This window comes from Drosophila sulfurigaster, chromosome 3, assembly GCF_023558435.1.
Source record: "Drosophila sulfurigaster albostrigata strain 15112-1811.04 chromosome 3, ASM2355843v2, whole genome shotgun sequence".
Lineage (NCBI taxonomy): Eukaryota > Metazoa > Arthropoda > Insecta > Diptera > Drosophilidae > Drosophila > Drosophila sulfurigaster.
Genome location: NC_084883.1, coordinates 42425462 through 42443531, shown reverse-complemented (window position 1 = coordinate 42443531; position 18070 = coordinate 42425462). Strand labels below are relative to the sequence as shown.

At 37.4% G+C, this 18070-nt stretch overlaps 3 protein-coding genes and 1 long non-coding RNA gene across 4 annotated transcripts in view; 3 read left to right on the top strand and 1 right to left on the bottom strand.

Annotated features, from left to right (window-relative positions):
- The window catches only part of LOC133842319 (klarsicht protein), a 178350-nt gene extending 176676 nt beyond the window's left edge, over nt 1–1674 (bottom strand). Inside the window, 1 exon segment of the mRNA XM_062275370.1 lies at nt 888–1674. The gene's annotated coding sequence lies outside the window, so the exon portion shown is untranslated.
- On the top strand, nt 129–864 carry LOC133842323 (uncharacterized). The gene is made up of 2 exons (XR_009894383.1): nt 129–365; nt 445–864. It is a non-coding gene; the product is annotated as an uncharacterized LOC133842323 (long non-coding RNA).
- Nucleotides 1675–2211: 537 nt separating the features above from the next.
- LOC133842321 (BLOC-1-related complex subunit 6) lies at nt 2212–10638 on the top strand. The gene is made up of 4 exons (XM_062275372.1): nt 2212–2728; nt 2785–3235; nt 3294–4293; nt 10334–10638. The coding sequence occupies exons 1-3, from the start codon at nt 2338–2340 to the stop codon at nt 3337–3339; spliced, it is 888 nt and encodes a 295-aa protein (XP_062131356.1). The 5' UTR covers nt 2212–2337; the 3' UTR covers nt 3340–4293; nt 10334–10638.
- A 211-nt stretch (nt 10639–10849) lies between these two features.
- Nucleotides 10850–18070, top strand: part of LOC133842320 (homeodomain-interacting protein kinase 2) — a 48404-nt gene continuing 41183 nt past the window's right edge. The window contains 1 exon segment of the mRNA XM_062275371.1: nt 10850–11273. Coding sequence (XP_062131355.1) covers nt 10850–11273 — 424 coding nt within the window.

Below are 18070 nucleotides of genomic sequence, written 5' to 3'. Positions count from 1 at the left end.
CAATAACAACTACACCGCCTGCTGTCATTGCACAGTTATGCACACATACACATGCACACGGCAAAGCACTTGCATAAGTGTGTGTGTGTGAGTGCGAGAGAGCCAACGAATACGAATATTATCGCAGTCGGCGGTCGGACAAACTCAAAGTTATTACGAAATCGCAATCGAAACATAACGGTAGATAGCAAAAGCAATATATGCTTGTAAAAGTGTGTGTAAGTATGAGAGAGTAGGCACAATGAAATTGAAACACAAATAGAGCAAAGCCAGCAAAACGCAACACTAAAATTTATTGAACGCATTCAGCAATCAACAGCTCCCATTGATAATACAAATGGAAATAAATTTAGAAATAACAACCGGTATGTTTTGCAAATTGCGCAACAATTCATATAAGATTTATCAAATTCACTTGGTTTCTGATTGGACCAAACAACAAAGGTAAACCGAAGTTTGCCAGCTGAATGCGTCCATTTAAGTTTACGATGCAGTGCAAAGCGCAGCGTCGACTGAGGCAGAAGCAGCGCGCTGCCCAAGCGAATATCAAGACAATGGAGTAAAGCACAAAACAAGCGAATAAGCGTAACTGGCAAACTGGGCAGCAGCAGTCAGAACAAAACTTGGCCGCAAAATAGAAAAGAAAAGCCAAAGAACCAAATGCCAGAGAAAAGAGTAGCAAGCAAAACTACACACAAACTCTCACACACACACACTCGGATATTCACATACACGCATGCACACAACACCAAGTAAATGAAGTTCTTTTTTCTGCAGTTGAAACGAAGAGAGCAAGCGAGCGAGCAGCAGCTACATTAAATTTCATTGCTCGTTGTTTCTCTCACTCTCAATAAATTCTTTTTTTAGCACTTGTTCGTTTTTCTTACCTTTTTTTGTAGTTTTGTTGATTTTTTAGCAGCAATTGGAAATGATTTTATCCCACAAAAAACACTAGTTGTTGTTTAATAACGTAGACAAAATAAAACGGCAGCGACGCATGCGCAACTTGCAAATGCAAATTCAAATTGGAATTTGTACCCCATACATGTGTAATCGCAAAATCAAATGCAAAGCAAACGCAAACGATGGTCTGCTTCTTCTTCTTATTCCTCCTCTTTGCGTTTTTTTCTGCTTCACACACGACGAGCGAGCAAATTTGTCGCCCTCACTCACACAGATACACGCACTGCATTCGCTGTCGGTTTTTCTGCACTTGTATGTGTGCGTACAAGTTGTTTGCCGCTCCTTTTGTTATTATTCCTGCGATTTTAGCACTTTAAACAAACTTGCAATTTGTTATTTGATTTGTTTAGATTGCTTCTTTTGCGGCACTTTGATTTTCTTCTTAATGCACATGCACTTCATCGACACTTATACAAACACACACTCTCACGTTTACGCGTACACGAACGAGAATGACTCCGACAAACACATACGAGTGCAAGTATAAAAACGGTTTGCAATTGCTGCGCTTCGTGTTTCATCAACGATTTTTAAAGAAATATAAATTATATTGCTGGCAAACACTTGACCAATTGTTGCTTTACACGCACAATAAAACATTTAACACTTTTATTTACTTTTTTTGGCACACGCGGCGGCCATTTGTTTGAAAATACAACAACACAGCGACGCGAGACGTCCGCACGCGACCAACCCGCTGAATGTTGTTTTTGTTTATGGTCAAATTAGGGATGTACTACCGCATAAAGTGTGACCGTAGGTAGCAATTCATAATATGATATTTTACTTACACAAATATACCAAAAATAGATCTTGTTATTAAACGTTATTTTTAAATATTTTAAAGAGTCGTTAATTCCGTAAGCTTAACATTTTTGAATTCTCTTGGTATATGTTTAAAACGCATAATAAACAAAATGGGAGTAAAAACAAAGAAAAACAAGAGCGACCGGATTATGTTTAGTATTTTATATTGTATAAAGGGCCACACCTCACAACCATATCAGCTTAATTTATTTCCTATAGTCTACACAAGCGAAAAGTTCTTGAATAAATGCATATATATTTAAAGCTCAAAGACAATTACTTTTAAATACAAGTAAAAAGCAATCTTCAGAAAACTGTTAATTTTCAAAGTGCAAATGCAAGCTGTTAAAATCCAATGTTGACCGTTAAAACCATTGACAATAACATAGCAACGCTACTAACGCAAAAATGAGCTGCTGTTAAATAGTAGCTTATCGATAATTGGTTGTTGCAATGACCAATCGTGACACTGAACTGTAACTTCTAACAAAAACAAGAAAGAATTTCTTGTAGCTGCTGCAATTTTTCCAGTTTTAATCGTTTACACTTGGAATTTCTGCACTCAGCATGTCGCGTCGCAGTCAAGACATTCCCATACGGCCACGATACGGATACACGGACGAAGCGGAAGGAGAAGAAGCCGCCACCAACCACAACAAGGTGCCACAACAAAGAAACAATTGTGGAACGCCCGCATCCTACTCGGAGATTCCCTTCCTGGCACAATACGCAGGTCCTGTGCCGGATCATGTGCTGCAGGATATTACCCCAACGGCGAAGAAAGTGCCACCACTGGGTAGCGGCAACGAGAGCTATGTGAATCTGGACTCGGGTGACGATGACAACGATGATGATGACGACGATGAGGACGAGGACGAGGAGCCGAGCAACAGCAACTCCAAGGACAGCTCCGGTGAGCTGAGCAAACCCTCAAATCGCCCAAAGTCACTGCAATCCAGTGAGTTAAACGTTGAATCCTCTAAAGCCTTTTTTTATCATTCTAATCCTCGCCAGCATTTCCCTATGAACTGGAGGGCGAAGGTGCCACCAGCAGCACGGGCGCTATGCATCACTTTGTGGCACACAATCTGGAGTCGAAGTTGCGTGCAGCCACCGACAATTCAAACTTGAACTCGGAGCACACAACGCCATCGACATCAACGGCGCCCATCTCGAGATTTCTGCAATCGCGTCACGTGCCCGAGGTGGATGGCAATGTATTAAGCGACATTGAGCTGGAAGCCCAATATCTGGCCACATCGGTGGATAATCTCGTAGAGAATCTGGGCAATCTGTTGCACTCGATCTCCTCCATTACCGCGGATAACGTTGAGGTGCACAAGAATTCGGTAAAGAAGCTAACGGATGCTCTCGATGCCAATATCAAGTGTCAGTATCAGTTGCTGGCCAAGACCGAGGAGATCACCAAGTCGATGAAACCCACCGAGCAGCTTAGTCAACGCATGTAAGTAGTGTTAAAAATCATTAAAAGTGCATTTAATTAATTGAATTCTTAATTTTAGACGGGAGATAAAACGGCTGGTGGACATGCTGGACAGCACAATGTAGGAGGAAGCCGGCAGCGGAGGCGAGGGTGGAGGAGTTGGCGTTGGAGGCGTGGACTTCTCTGCTGCACTTCATCAGCTGCAATTTGACTCGGCCATGGAATTCGAATTTGGAGGTTCGCCATGTGCTTTTCTTTAGTGCATTCCATTCCAATGTTTTGCTGCACACACTTCTAGTCATATTTTTATGTATATTCAATTCTTGTTAATTTATTAGACTTAATTAAATCAAATTACCTTAAACTATATCAGTGTTATTGAAATTTAAACTACGCGCTTCATATCGATTGTCGATAACAATAGAACGTACCATATCGATTGTTGTCTCTTCCGGCATATCGAGGTGTGTGCAGCAGTGTGACCCTCACCTTATTTATTAATGTTTTTAACGTATATCTAATTACTTTAAAGAGTATATTGGCTTCGTAAGAGTTTTTAACAACATTTTTAAACTTTTTTTTTATTATTGAAATATAAAAATAAATTGATACGAGTTTTCTGTTGCTGTTTTTGAATTTTGTCTATCAAGTCTGTTTGCCTATTTGGTATATTTTTGGTATACTTTGGCAACCTTAAATAGCATGTTTTGAAAATACCGTTTGCGGTCACCCTACACACTCGCCAACAGTCTACTAAAAACGCTCGAACAACGCGGACGGAAAGTCGCTCGTTCTTCCCGGGCTCGTGTAAAAAGAAAAAAAAGTGAGAAAAATTTTTGATTGTGATTCATGCGTGCGTGTGTGCGTGCGTATACGTGAGCGTGAGTGAAACAGAGCGAGCGAGCGAAACATGGCGAGTGTTTTAATAACGCAAATTCAATTACACTTTCTATAATTCAAATTCTGTTTCCCATTTGTTGTAATGCGGCCAAGAAGTGTTTACGCGCAGTGTGAATGCTTTTATACCCTTTAATTTCCTCTCGCATCCCTCGAAACAACATCATCAAAATAAATGAAAAGTAAGCACAAATACACTTGCATATATGCCATAATAAAACCTATGCATGTATATTGAGTAACTGTGCATGTGTGTGCGTGTATGAGCGCGCGTGTGCCAATGTGTGTGTGTGTTTGAGTGCGATTTCGTTGTGGTTGTTGTTGCTGTTGCTGCTACTGCGCTCTATTCAAGTGGCAACAACATAAAGAAGAAGCAGCAAACTCGAGAGAAACTCAAAATGAATTGAAAACGATGAACTCAAAGTAGCGCACGTAGCTACGTGTGTGCGAGTGAGAGAGTGCGAGTGCGAGAGCATGTAAACGAGCAAATTTTTACACGTTTTCAATTGCATATTTAACTTGCTTTTTGGCAATAAGTTTAATTGTTCATGTCCAAGGGTGTGTGTGTGTGTGCATAAGTGTGCGTGTGTGAAATATGTATGTGTATGTGCCAGCTGCAGTTTTGCTGGTAATTACATTACACACAAAACACCCCGCTTTTACCCTCGCGTGTACACAATTCAATTTTCACTCGGTTTCTGTTTTCTAATTTGCCTCTTTTTGTATTTTGATTATATTTTTGTCAAACCTTTGCTGGGGGCTTCCTTCCATATGCTGGCAAATGCGGGCTTCTTCCTTTTGCCTCCTCATTTCTCGTGTTTTGTGGTGACATTTCTCAGTCTTCCTTCTCGCTTCCTCCCACCACTTTTCTGTGGTCGCCATTCTAATGAAATTCCAGACAACATTCATTCACATTTATGATGGCTGTCGTCGTCTTGTTGTTGTTCTCGTCGTTTCGCTGTTGTTCTCTCGCAAGACGTGCGCGTGTATGTGTGTGTGTGTGTGTGTGTGAGTGTGTTTGTAGGATCCTTCCTGCTGAGCTCGCTGCTGCCGTCATCAACAATATTATCAAAGAAATGCCGACAGCGTCGCCGGTGCGCGACGTCGACTGCACAATAGCGAGAGAGAGAGAGAGCACAACTGAGTGAGAGAGCGAACACACTCAAGAGAGAGCGCGCGCTCTTGTTGTTGGGTCATTCATGCAAAGGATACTGAAAACAATTTGCTGTTGGTGGCGCTGACGTCGACGTCGACAGCGCTGTCGCTGCCTTAAGGGGTTTTTACACAATTTGATGTAAAAGAAGATTTATTTAAATTGTTGCACAACTTTAATGTATTCGACATGTTGTGGCTTCTTCTCCCTCTTCTTATGTTGCTTCTGCTTCTTCTTCGTCTTCTTGCTGCTAATAAGCATAGGAAGCACTACATGACTCTGCCCCCTCCCAACACACCCCTCACTTGTCAATTAGTCGTCAAAAAAGGGGACAACACGAAGTTGACAGCGACGCCTGCTTCACATGTCTAGAGCAGAGTGGGAGGAAGACGTGGGAGGGAGGAGAACGGTTAACTCAAAGTGAATTTCAAGGAACCGCAAGCTGGCAACCGACAGTCGACAGCTGTTAGAAACTGGCCAATGAGATTACAACTTGGCTTCCAGCAATATGGTAGAGGAGGAGGGAGGGGGAGGAGGGGGCGTTTATTGGCCCACTAATTGAGAAGCAGGCTGGTGTTGACAACGCTTCTAACTGGTTCAAAGTGGTTACAACTTTGTCTTAGGCTCGCGTAGATCAGATAAGATTTCAACTTGATTAGGCTTAAACTAGAGACGTGGCCAAGACTTGGCTGCCAATTGGTTTAGCTGACATTCCCGCAGGGCAACATAATATAGTTAGTTGTCTTTAAACTTGTCAATCCTACAGCAAATTTACTAAAGTGTAGTTCTTAAATGAAATAGCTACAGATAATATAGAAATAATTTTGGATTTTCTTGTAGCATAATTTCTCCATCTTATTTATAGTAAAGATTACATTGATATTATTTGAAATAAATCTGTATTAATTTACTTTATATATATTTCTGTTTATAGTCATGCTGAAAGATTAAAACTTAATTTCTTAGTATTATCTAAAATATATATAAATGCCATATTGATGCGTATGGTGTTTAAAACTATTCTATAGTAAATTTACATTAAAACCAGTTACATTATCGAAAACTAATAGAGATATAATATTTTATATCATACTCAAAGTAGTTTGGTGAATATAATATATTAGATAGCAGCAGCTATATGTATCCGTATCTTTTTTAAGATGTGCTGCGAGTATTATACAAATAACAAAGTTGTCCAGAAATATTTGTGCTTCTCGAAGTTCATTGCTTAGTAATCTAAAATAGTTTCTTTGCACCTCAGATACTTTCAATCTAAGTTTCCTATGAAATAGCAATCGTATCTGTATACCAAATCTTTTTTCTAAAATCAATCTGTATCTTTCAGTCACTATTTTTATACAATTATAGCTGACTAATATTGCTTTGGTACCACAAAGTGCGCAATATAATGTGCAACCAATCTTTATCGCTATATATGATATCATAAAGATATCATTTTATTATGACAGTCTTCGTTCTGCGATTGTGGTTGATGTAGTATAATATTAATCATTGCTGGAATGCCCCGATATAGTATAGAATTTATACTATATCTGTATTATACATTCTTATTCCAATCAGCATAAACTTTTTATAGTATCCAATAACAAGTTTCGCTTGAAATGTGTTTTTCTTGTTATTAAAGAGAACCCCCCAAAAAAAAATTCCAACTGTAATGTGTATAATTTACCCTTCGCTTATCGCAAATAGAATCTTTATTATAATGGCGAAACCCCTAAGGTAAAGCTTTTTTTTATAACAAGTCTATTTTTAGATATTTTTCGCTTTAATATTGTTTTTTTCTCCCTATTTTTCGATTAACATCTCAAGTGGAGAATTTCGAGAAATGTAATAAATATAGTGTTTTGTGAGTTTTTGTTTTTTTCTTTTCTTTTTGTGCTGGCATTTCTATTAGCACGATAAGCTTTAACCGCATATTAAAAAACGATTGCAGAGGTCCTTCAGCACACACACACACTCATACATATGGCTGCATATGTTGGCCATATGCTTGGCCCACAGTCGCCTCGCTGTTTTCTAGCCCGGCTCAAACCCTCGAAACGTCTTTTGAAAACTGTAACTGTGCCATTTCGTGAGCTAAAAATACGAATGCAAGTGTGCGTGGAAGTGTGTGTATGTGTATGTGTGTGTGTGTGTGTGTGTGTGTTAGTCAGCATTCTATCTTTGTGTGCGTGTCAAATTAAGTCTGCCCACAAAACGCAAGTTGCGTCGGACTCTCGACCTACCCTCACTTTCTGTGTGCCACCCGCCTCCCCGCAAAACATTCCCCCTCTCCCTCCTTTGCCCCTCCCCTCTTTAGGCTAAACTTTCGCGTTGATTGTGCAAAAGAAACTATTTCTGACGCGCTCGTAATCCACTCGCCGAACTGCGAAACTACGCAAATCCTTACGTGTCTGTTGAAATAAGCAGGCAACCCTCTCACCCCTCCCCTCTTCACCCTTTTCACCCCTGAAATTGCCCAAGGTGGCTCGCGCCCACGTCAGCAAAAAAACAAAAAAAAAGCGACGATGATTTCGCGAGTCCCCCGGGCAGAGCCTGTGAAAGAGCGACAAAGAGGAAGGAAGAGAAGAAGACAGAGAGAGAGTAAAAGAGAGTGCGAGAGTCGGTTGCTTGCGCAGGCGCCAAAGCCAACGGCAACGGCGAAAGCCAGCCTTTCATGTGGCAGCTGCTGCAGCATTTTGGTGGCAGCAGCGTGGCAGAGTCTCAGCAGACGGCGTCGCTAACGGACGTTGCAACGCGGCAAGTTGGCAGCAGAGGTCCAATCAAAAACATATTAATAACAGTTGGCAGCGGGATCAAGGCTCGCAGCTGGCACTAAAAAAAAATAAGGTGTAAAAAGCAACAGCAACAAAAAAAAAAAAAAACTAACTAATAAAAGCCATAAATTAAAGCAACAGCTTTTGTTTGTCAACATTTACAATACTCGTGTGTGTTTGTGTGTGCGTGTGTGTATCGAAAGCTGACTGGAAAATAAATAAAATATATATATACGTATATACTTGTATTCACAGTGTCGCAATTTCGCAAACAAATCCAATTTATTTATGTGCTCCGCCTGCGTATTTGTTATTGTTGTTTTGCGACTCGCCCAGCGGCGGCAGCAGCAGCGCAATAACAAAAACAAAAACACTGCAAACGCAAAAAGCAAAGACAAAATGAAAGAAAAAAGAAAGAAAGACAGAAAAAAAAACTCGTTTCGACGTCGCAGTCGACATCCCGAAGCTTCGCTCTCACACACACACGCTGCTTCTTGCTTTCTGCTTTGTTGACGTCTGCGCCGGTCGATGTGGCTGACGCTGACGTTGGCGCTGCTGCTGACTGCGGCGGTTGCCCATGTGTCCATATGGCTGTGTGTGTGCGTGCGTGTGTTTGTTTGTTATGTTTGCCTTCCCTTGGCGCTCTCTCCTGAGTGTGAGTGAGTGTGGGTAACAAACAGCAGCTGCCACTCCACATGCCGTCGCTCGCTCTCTCTTCCCAGCAGCAACGTTGACGTCGCCGTCGACAGCATCTTTGCAACTTTTTCTCGCTTTTATTACCGTGCCCAAGTATTGGTGTGTTTGTGTGAGAACCGGCTTTTTGTTTGCTTTAATTTTTGTTTTCTCGCCGCACATATTCATTATATGGCATGTGTATGTGTGTGCGTGTGTGTTTGTATTCCTCTGCCACCCGCCCCCTTTGGCTCAATTGCTGTCATTTGCCCAACCCAACAAGTTGTTAATTTTGTTTTTAACTCTCACACACAGGCACGCACGCACACTTGCACATTAAAGTTGCCAATTGGCCAAAATGATTTTTTTCGGTTGCGCTCTCGGAAAGTGCTTTTTTAAAGTTCAGTTCAAAAGAACTTTTTTTTGCCGTCGTTCCGCTCAGCAGCAAAAACATGAAATGCGTAGAAAAAGTTTTCTGCGTAGCATACGCATGTATGTATGTATGTAAGAATTCCCCTGTCTGTGTGCGTGTGTCTGGGTGCGTTTGTGTTGGTGCGTAATCTACAAATTTGTTATTGCTATTATGTTTCGTTGTTTTGCTTTTGGCACTGCCATTTGGCCGTTGTTCTGCTTCTTCTTGCCTTCTGCCTTTATAGTTTTTGCGTAGTTTTATATTTCGACCGTCACACACACACACGCACAGACACCCAAAAAAAAAAACCGCCCCAAAAGATATAAAAACAAAAACCCCAAATTGGCCGCTTGGCTGCTTTGCATCGTCTGGCAGCAAATATTTTGTTGTTGTTGTTATTGTTATTGTTATTCTTGTTGTTTGCACAAAAGATTTCTGAATGGAAATTTTCGACAAAAATATATGAAAAAAGAAACTTGATAAAAAAAAAACAACATTTAATTAGAACCGAAAATAGTGCCGTAACCTGAAATTAATTGAGTTTCCGCTCGGGGCGCACACAACAAACTAAACTGAACCCATAACAAACATCAACAAATTGCCCCCAATTCTGAGGGTAATAACGTTAGAAACTCACAACATTTCCAATGGTCAACGATAGTTTTGTTAATCAATTTATTATATTAGCAGCCTCGATGTGTGTGTCACGCTTTCCCTAGAGCCCAAAAGGCTGTTCTTATTTAATTGACCCGTATTCTTTGTGTTCTTATTCGCAAACGTTTTCGGAGAGAATAATTAGTTTTTAACTAAAAGTTTGAAACATAATACTATAATATTATAATTAATAGTAAATTAGTAAAGTACAGTAGCGAAAATGTTTTCGACTATTTGCTTTTAAAATGGTAACTATACTTTAGACCATTTCGTAAACGTTTTACAGGCTGCAATTTAAAATATTTAAAATATCCCTCTCAACCGTTTGTCCTTACTCTTTTCCCTATGAATTATGTCTATTCCATTCTTTATTCTTCTCTTCATGCCATATTCGTGAACGTTTCACTGGCAGCATATAATATCCCCTCTCATTTTCCAATTGGTTTATCAACGTAATCGATTTTCTAGCTTTATATAAACAACTTTTAATTAAGCTTATTGTTTTACCAATTGTTCAACATTGTGCTAATCGTTATCTTTTCTTCTTCTTGCAGATTCTCTTTTTAATTTGACATAAATTGTAAATGTCTTTAAAAATATCTGTAAATAAATAATCAATCAATAACAATCGTAAAGGCGCAGACCAAAGTCAACACATTTTGGTCACGTTGGAAATTGCAAACGTAATTCTTTTTTTTTTTGTACAGTAAATTAAATTGTAAGAAGGCAAAATTCTGATGAATATTGAGCCAAGGCAAAAGCAACAATAGAAGCAAACAAGCAAGTAGTAGCAAACAAGGCGACAACCGAATCTAATCAAATCCAATTAGAAGCGAATTTTAAATTCAACAAAAGCAGCTGAAAAAAAATAAAAGAAAAAACAACAAACTACATAAAACTGGCAAAAATACAAGAAAACACAACCGAATCGAGGTTGCAACAAATTGCTAACGAAACGAGGCGAACCCAATACACTACAACACAATATAGAGAGCTATAGATAGAAGAAAGAAGAAGATATAGAGCAAGAGGGCAACAGAGGATCAGTTCAGATTAATTCGGATGCGCCAATGAAAACGTCGCATCATTCACACGCGTCCGATTTCGTCGTCGACTACGCCGTCGTTGCCGGTTCCGGTTCCGGTGCAAGATCATCAGGTTCAGTTGCCACTGCTGCTGCCACCGCTCACCTGCAGCCTGCAGGACACTTTTATAGCCAGAGTCAGCGATCGAACGCCTTTGCAGCTGCTCTCGATGCGGATGTGGATGTAAAGCCAGCGCTTAAACAGGTCAGCATTGGCATCAGTTGCGATCTCAAGCCGATTGTTTATCTGGACTCGGAGACACGACAACCGCGTCAACGCAGTGTGATCATCAAGCAGGACCAACAACATCAACTACAACAACAGCATCATCAACAACAACATCGTCAGCAACAACAATCGTTGACCAAGTCTGGAGCAGCGGCCAACAGCAAGCGAAAGCGCGAAACAGGTGAGTTAAGATCCAAGATCATATTTTGCTCGACTGGGAGATTCTGAAATTATACCACATAAATTATACCATAAACATACTAAATATACCGAAAGCAGTGTTTGGTATATTGATATAGTTTGCTCGACTGTGAGAAACTCGCTATTTAATATACCACAAAATACTGTAATGTACCAAAAGCTATAATTTGTATATTGATACAGTACTACATTAAAACAAGTAAGAAAGCTACAGTCAAGTTTGCTCGGCTCTGAGATACCCATTTTCATTTTCTATATAAAAATACACCAAAAGCTTTATTTGGTATATTGCTATAGTTTGTTCGACTGTGAGATACCAGCTATCCATTTTCAATTTAAACGTATACCAAAGTACTATACCATAAAAATACTAAAATTTACCTAAATCTTTTTGGTATATTGATGTAGTACTATTTTCAAAATATACCATAGAGTACAGCATATACCAGATTGTTAGTCAAAGCTGTTAAGATCAGATATGGCTATATCGTCTCTACACTTAACGCTGATCAAGAATATATTCTTTCTGTGGTCGGAGATTTCCTGTATACACAAAGTTATAATACCCTTCTACCCAATGAGTAGCGGGTATAATAATAATATATTTATAGTACAATTCCATTGAATTCCTTATCGCAAACATTAAATTCTGTGTACTGCAAATAATTATAATTAATTGCCGAAATATTTATTTTGGTTTTACCAATGCTAAAAAAAATTAAACAGAATTTCAATTTCAAACAAGTTCTCTGTCATTGAATGCGTAGATTGAATTTGCTGATGCATTCTTGATTGGCTATTTCATCAGCTGGACATTATCTATATGAATGAGCAAAAGTCATGGGCTGTCTATAAAGCGGATTGCATTTAATCTATAATTTCAAATAGGGGCGAACTTTTCTAGCTTGCAGCTGTCCCATGACATAATAAATTTATAAAGATATGCCTCATTTATGAAGATATAAAAAAATGCATTTCGATATCATAATTGTAATGCAAGCTTTTCAATAACAACTGAAAGGGCAGTAAATGACTAATTGAAGAAAACTGATACGGTTTGTCTTTAAAAGAAATCGTTTCTTAGATTATTTTATAATCTAAACACATACTTAAAATGCGAAGCAAAAGCTATATCCAATATATAAAGCCATTTATTGAGTTGTGAAATACCATTTTCAGTCTCTTAAAGTTTTTTTTACACTTTCTGTACAATTTTTTTTCAATTACATTCTGTTCTTGTTAACTTACGCTTTTTGCACAAAAAATTATTTAATTTCAAATCCTACATTATTTAAAGATTTGTACATTTTCAAGTTATTCCTATTAATTAAGTTCTGAATGATTATTCTTGACTAACTTTCTGTCTTTTAAAGTTTTCTACACTTTTTGTGAAATAAAATATTCATACTTTATCAATTTCTTTATATCTCACACATATACGGAATTGTTATTAAAGCAATATCTTCAAGTGCATAAAATATGCCGCATTTCTCTATACGCCGAAATTGTGTTAATAGATCTGCCTTGGGAATGGGACCTATCATAGAATGATATATGGCAGACGACAATCGCAGATGTTTATTTCGCTTTGACATTCGCACATATTAGGCTGTTTATTTTTGGGGGCTGCCAACTCGATGAGTGTGGCAAGTCATTATCGTTATCGTTTTATCGAACAGACAAACACAGCGCCTGGAGACACAAATGTGTATTATGATTATTTGCTTCTATATACAGCTACAGCTAGAGATACAGATACAAATACATATGTATAACTTATTGTTGTTACCATGTGCATTGCTCGCTTCTCTTCACATTTTTGTCGCTTATCGCGCTCCCTCTTTCTTTCTCTCTCTTTATGTGTATGAATGTCGACTCTATTGATAATCAAACAATAAAACGCGACGCAGAGAAACCATGCGAAATTGTTGTTGTTGTTGTCTATGGGCTTCAATTGAATACGTCAAGAATGACCCAAAGCTAACGAAAATGTTTTACTCTCTGGGAGCAGCGCGTGTGAAACCCCAGACGCTTATCTTTGTGTCCTCCACTCTTTTATTTTTATTTTCATTTTGTTGTTTTTTTTTTCTTACCCATTTCCTTCTATTCGTTCGCGTTGTTTGTCTCTGATTACTTTTTCAAGTTTAAGCATGTCTGTTCTTGCCTTTTAAGTCAGCTTGTTGATGTTTTTATTGCCCCTTTTATATACAATTTTTTTTTTTGCTTTTCTTATTATTTTGTTTTTGGCTATCAGTTGATATGCTGTTCCTTTTTCTTCTACATCTTTGTTGTGTGAGCGTCTTTTGTTGATTATTTGTTTTGTTGTTTTCGCTTTTTTTCTTTTTAATTCTATTTTATTTTCTTACTAGTATTACAAGTATTGTTTGACACCGCAATTCACTACAAGGGTCCATTTCCGTTTCAGTTCCTAGCGACGCTCTCAAAAATTCAATTACAATTGCACACATATCGCTTGTGTTATCCAGAAGTGGTTCTTAATAAGAAGATTACTTTGTTTTGTATAGGAATTTGATGGAAACAAATAATATATCCCTTTTTTTCCTAAATTTATGTGAGGAATATTTGCATATAAAAGCAAAGAACATTACTATATAAAATATATCATATTATTATTATAGTATATATAGTTATAGTTATATAGTATATTATAGTATGAATAAACTATACCTATTTTTATTTCATAAACATCTATATTGTGTGTGCACTTCAGTTCAGTTCTCAATGGCAATTTTTTTTCAATTATCATTTTAAATTCGCACATTCCAAGCGCATTAATTCTTATCTAAATCCTATGCTTTATAAAATAGTTATTTTATTATCTTCAATCGATAGTAGAAATGTGGTAATAATCTTAACTTTAAAGAACTATCGTATCGTTTGAGGAAATAACTGTATAGACTATCTAAAACTACCGATTGCTAGGTTTAGTTCTCAGATACGAGATACAAATATAGCGTTACGTCTTTCAAATTTATTTTGTATACCGTTTTTTTCTTGCGTTTTATTAAGACTAAAAAGTTCTATTGAATAAAGTCCGTTATTATTCAAATAGAATGTTTCTAGAAGTTACAAATGGAACCCTTTCCATCAGCTGTCTGGTTTTAGCAACTTGAGAACATTCAGACACATTCAGTTATGTTTCTTTTTGGTACTCATGTTCGGTTCTTGTTGGCGTTCCAATGTCTGTTTGTCTTCGTCGTTATTTCGGGCAATTACCACCCCAATTGTCTCCTCGTTTTTGTTGTTGTAGTTTGTTTTTTTTCGCTCTTCATACTTCATTCTTTTCCATTTTATTTTCGTTTTCATTTTATTTATATTTGCTTTACGCTTATTGCGACTTTAAAATTGTTGTTTGTATTTCGCGTTGCCTTCGCTGCTTGTAGTTGTTATTCTCATTCTCATTCTCACTCAGTGTTGTTCTTGTTGTTGCTTTTGCGTTTGCTGTTATTGTCGTCATTGGCGGCGTCGTCGCTGGAATATTTTTATTTATTTATGGTTTTTTTTGCTTTACTTTTTGGTTTTTGTGCTTGTGCCTTTTCTTTTTGCGTTTGCCTGTTTTGCTGGCGTTCGTTTATCGTGATAATACGTTTAAATACTTTTGGAGCTGTTTTCGCATTTGAGTGTGTGCGGGTTCTGCATAAAAATAAACTGTTGTTTTTTGTTATTTGGAAATGTTTTTCCACCCAAAAACGATAAGAGAAACCGCAAATTGTGTCAGTTCCTTTCGCCACCACTATTTAGTAATCGTACTTACCACCCATATATACTATATGTCTGTGCTATATACACCCTGTTACCACCCTAAAAAATATAAAAAAATAATCAACACCCCATTCCCAGAGCAGGCTGGCAGTTAGTCATTCCCAAATGCCTTGCGTGTTAATTAATCTGTTTCTGTTTTTTCCATTTTTACCCTCTTGTGGTTTTTTTATGGTTGCGGATTTTCCCAGCAATCATTCATAACTCGTTTAATCTGCGCCAACAACTGATCGTTAATCTTAATACTTTTCTAATCTCTTAAACTATGCAAAAGAAATAAACTACGGATTGAAGTCAGAACGCAGAGAGAGAGAAACTCTGTGATAACAAATAATGTAAATACTTTGCTTATAAAGAGTATGATAACTTTGTTGTAATGCAAGTTGCAAGCAGTTTATTTATATAACAGATCGAGTACACCCGATTGTCGCTTTTGTTAGTTGTTGTGTTCCTCGTCGGCGATAACAAGTCTTCTAGAAAGTTACAATCTCATCATTTCTTGCTTACCGTTCTGCAGTCTACACAATTCTTGACTTCCCGTTTTTTTCTGTTTTTTTTTTTTTCTTTTTTCTTCTCTGCTTTTGCAGTCTGGAACTGCGACTTTCTCCCATAAATCTTTGTCCAAACAAATTGCTAAGAAATCACACAATTTGTGATCTCTGGCTTTGCCCTAGCTCAGCAAGCTTTTCCTCTGCGATTTTTCTTCTTCTTTTTTGAGTGGGTGAAAGGAGTTAGACAGCACTGACTCTCTTTGTAGGCGTTGTTACCATTTTCTTGTATACACTTTGCTGTATAACTGTGCCTGTCTGCCATTTTGTTTTTTAAGTTTTTACAAGATTCTTGCGCTCTTTGGCTTCCTGTGCTGTGCCAAAGTCAAACTCAAAGACATTCCCTCCTTTACTTCCCTCCACACGCATGAAGAAGCTTTGACAGACAGAGAGTGTGGGGGAAGGGGGGAAAAGCTCTCATATGCCAATCAAAGCTGTGTGACGCTTTGGGCTGTCAGCAAAGTTCGAATTTTGTTATTTTTGTTGCTGTTCATATTCGTCGGGTGTGTGTGTGTGTGAGTGTGTGTAAGAGAACTTGTAAATTCAACGAAAAGTAAATGAAATATTCATGCAAGACATCACGTAGCTTTAATATAGACACGACTACAAAATTCCATGACATCCAATCGAAGAGCCATATGGAAATTTTTTTGTTATTTTGTTGTAAACAAATGGGTGTAAAAGAGTTAACGACCGACCCGATTGTTGCATGTGTGACATTTAGGCCTAAAGGGCGAGTTAATTGGTAACAAATGAAATGCAACAACGGGTGAAATTCCTCACACTTGTATGTAAATCAAATGGAATTGCATTGATTGACACTCTAAATGACTTTTGTGGACTTTTATTTGGCAATCGCTAAGCGTTCATTACAAACTTGGCCATAAACGCAATTTTCTTAGTCATATTCAAAGTGCTGCGAACCTTGCGACACACACACTTACACAGAGACACTAACACCGAGACCTCGACAAACAGTTGAACTGAAGCGAAGTCGGGCTAAACCTAGAGCCGGAGACGGAGCCGGAGCTAAGTTGCTTTTGGCTTAGCACAGCTCAAAGCTAAGCTCCACTAAGGTTAAGGGAAGGCCACTTCAAGTGGGCGAGTGCGAAAGGTACAAACAAACATACAAACAAACATGAACGACTATGCAAATGTTGCTAAACATGCTGTTGTTGTGTTGCGCGTATCTATGAGATACAACAGCTGCCTGCCTGCCCGCCTGTCGCAATTCAGATACAGATACAGATACAGATACACATTTATGCACATGCGAGTACAAGTGTGTACAAAATTTCAATAAGCCAGCCAGCTCCTCGACGTGTGCGACAGAGACAGAACTTAATGTCATGTCACAGAAAGAAAAAAAAAAAACAGTAAATATGCAGTTGAAGCGAGTCTGTGCAATATGTGGGTGTGTTTGTGACGCACAATATATGTATGCATATAAGAAAGTCGTATCAAAACAGCTATATATTATTTTTCGATATTTTAAATCAAAAGTATATTTACTGAAATTTCTAAATCCTAAATTTCGACTTTTTAAATTCAAGAATATGTGAGACAACTGTAAATTATAGAGTACCTATTAACTTATCAAGTTATGAGTAATAAGAAATTCATATAATGAAAGCTATATAATTTTTCGACTTAAATCTAAATATTTACCCGAATTCAAATGTTCAAGAGATCAAAATATAAATTAAAATTCATGAATATGTGAGACAACTGTAAATTACTAAGAACTTTAAAAAGATAATAATATAATGAAAACTATATCATTTTTTTTTTAAAGATATGAAATTATTATTGAAGTTTCGACTTTTAAAATTCATGAATATGTAGAACAAAAAAAAAATTACAAAGTTGTTCAGAACTTATCATCTTATAAACTATAAGAAAATCATGAATTGAAAGCTATATCACTTTTTAATTTAAATTGAAATTGTATTTGCATCAATTTAAATTAAACGGATTGAAAATATAAATTAAAATTCATGAATGTGGGAGACAACTGTAAATTACAGAGTATTAAATAACCTATCAACATATAAACCATAGAAAAAGAATATAATGAAAGCTGTATCATTTTTTAATTTAATTATCTGAAATGTTGAAGAGACCAAAAAATAAGAATTATATTTAAACATTTTTAAATTAATAAAGACAAGTTTTTTAATAAATTAGCAAACTTGCGTACTTTCAATTTCAAATTAATTGAAATAGAAACAGCTTTGTCTAATGAATATCAACATTATAAATAAACATTTCGAGGGTATTTAGTAGTACAGGTTCTCTTTATGCTTATATATTATATATATCTGGTTATGCGAGTGTTTTTGTTTTTTTTGCATTTTTTTGTGCCGAAATCCAATTGAATGATGTGCTTGTCGACCTCACTGTCAGTTTCACTTTTATTTGGGCCTAGAAATGTCTGGTTTCCCACATA

What these genes read in the sequence shown, in the direction of transcription:
- LOC133842321 (XM_062275372.1), top strand. Translation starts at nt 2,338, where the DNA reads ATGTCGCGTCGCAGTCAAGACATTCCCATACGGCCACGATACGGATAC. An exon ending in CCCAAAGTCACTGCAATCCA is followed by an intron (nt 2,729 to 2,784) that starts GTGAGTTAAACG and finishes AATCCTCGCCAG; the next exon opens with CATTTCCCTATGAACTGGAG. An exon ending in GAGCAGCTTAGTCAACGCAT is followed by an intron (nt 3,236 to 3,293) that starts GTAAGTAGTGTT and finishes TCTTAATTTTAG; the next exon opens with ACGGGAGATAAAACGGCTGG.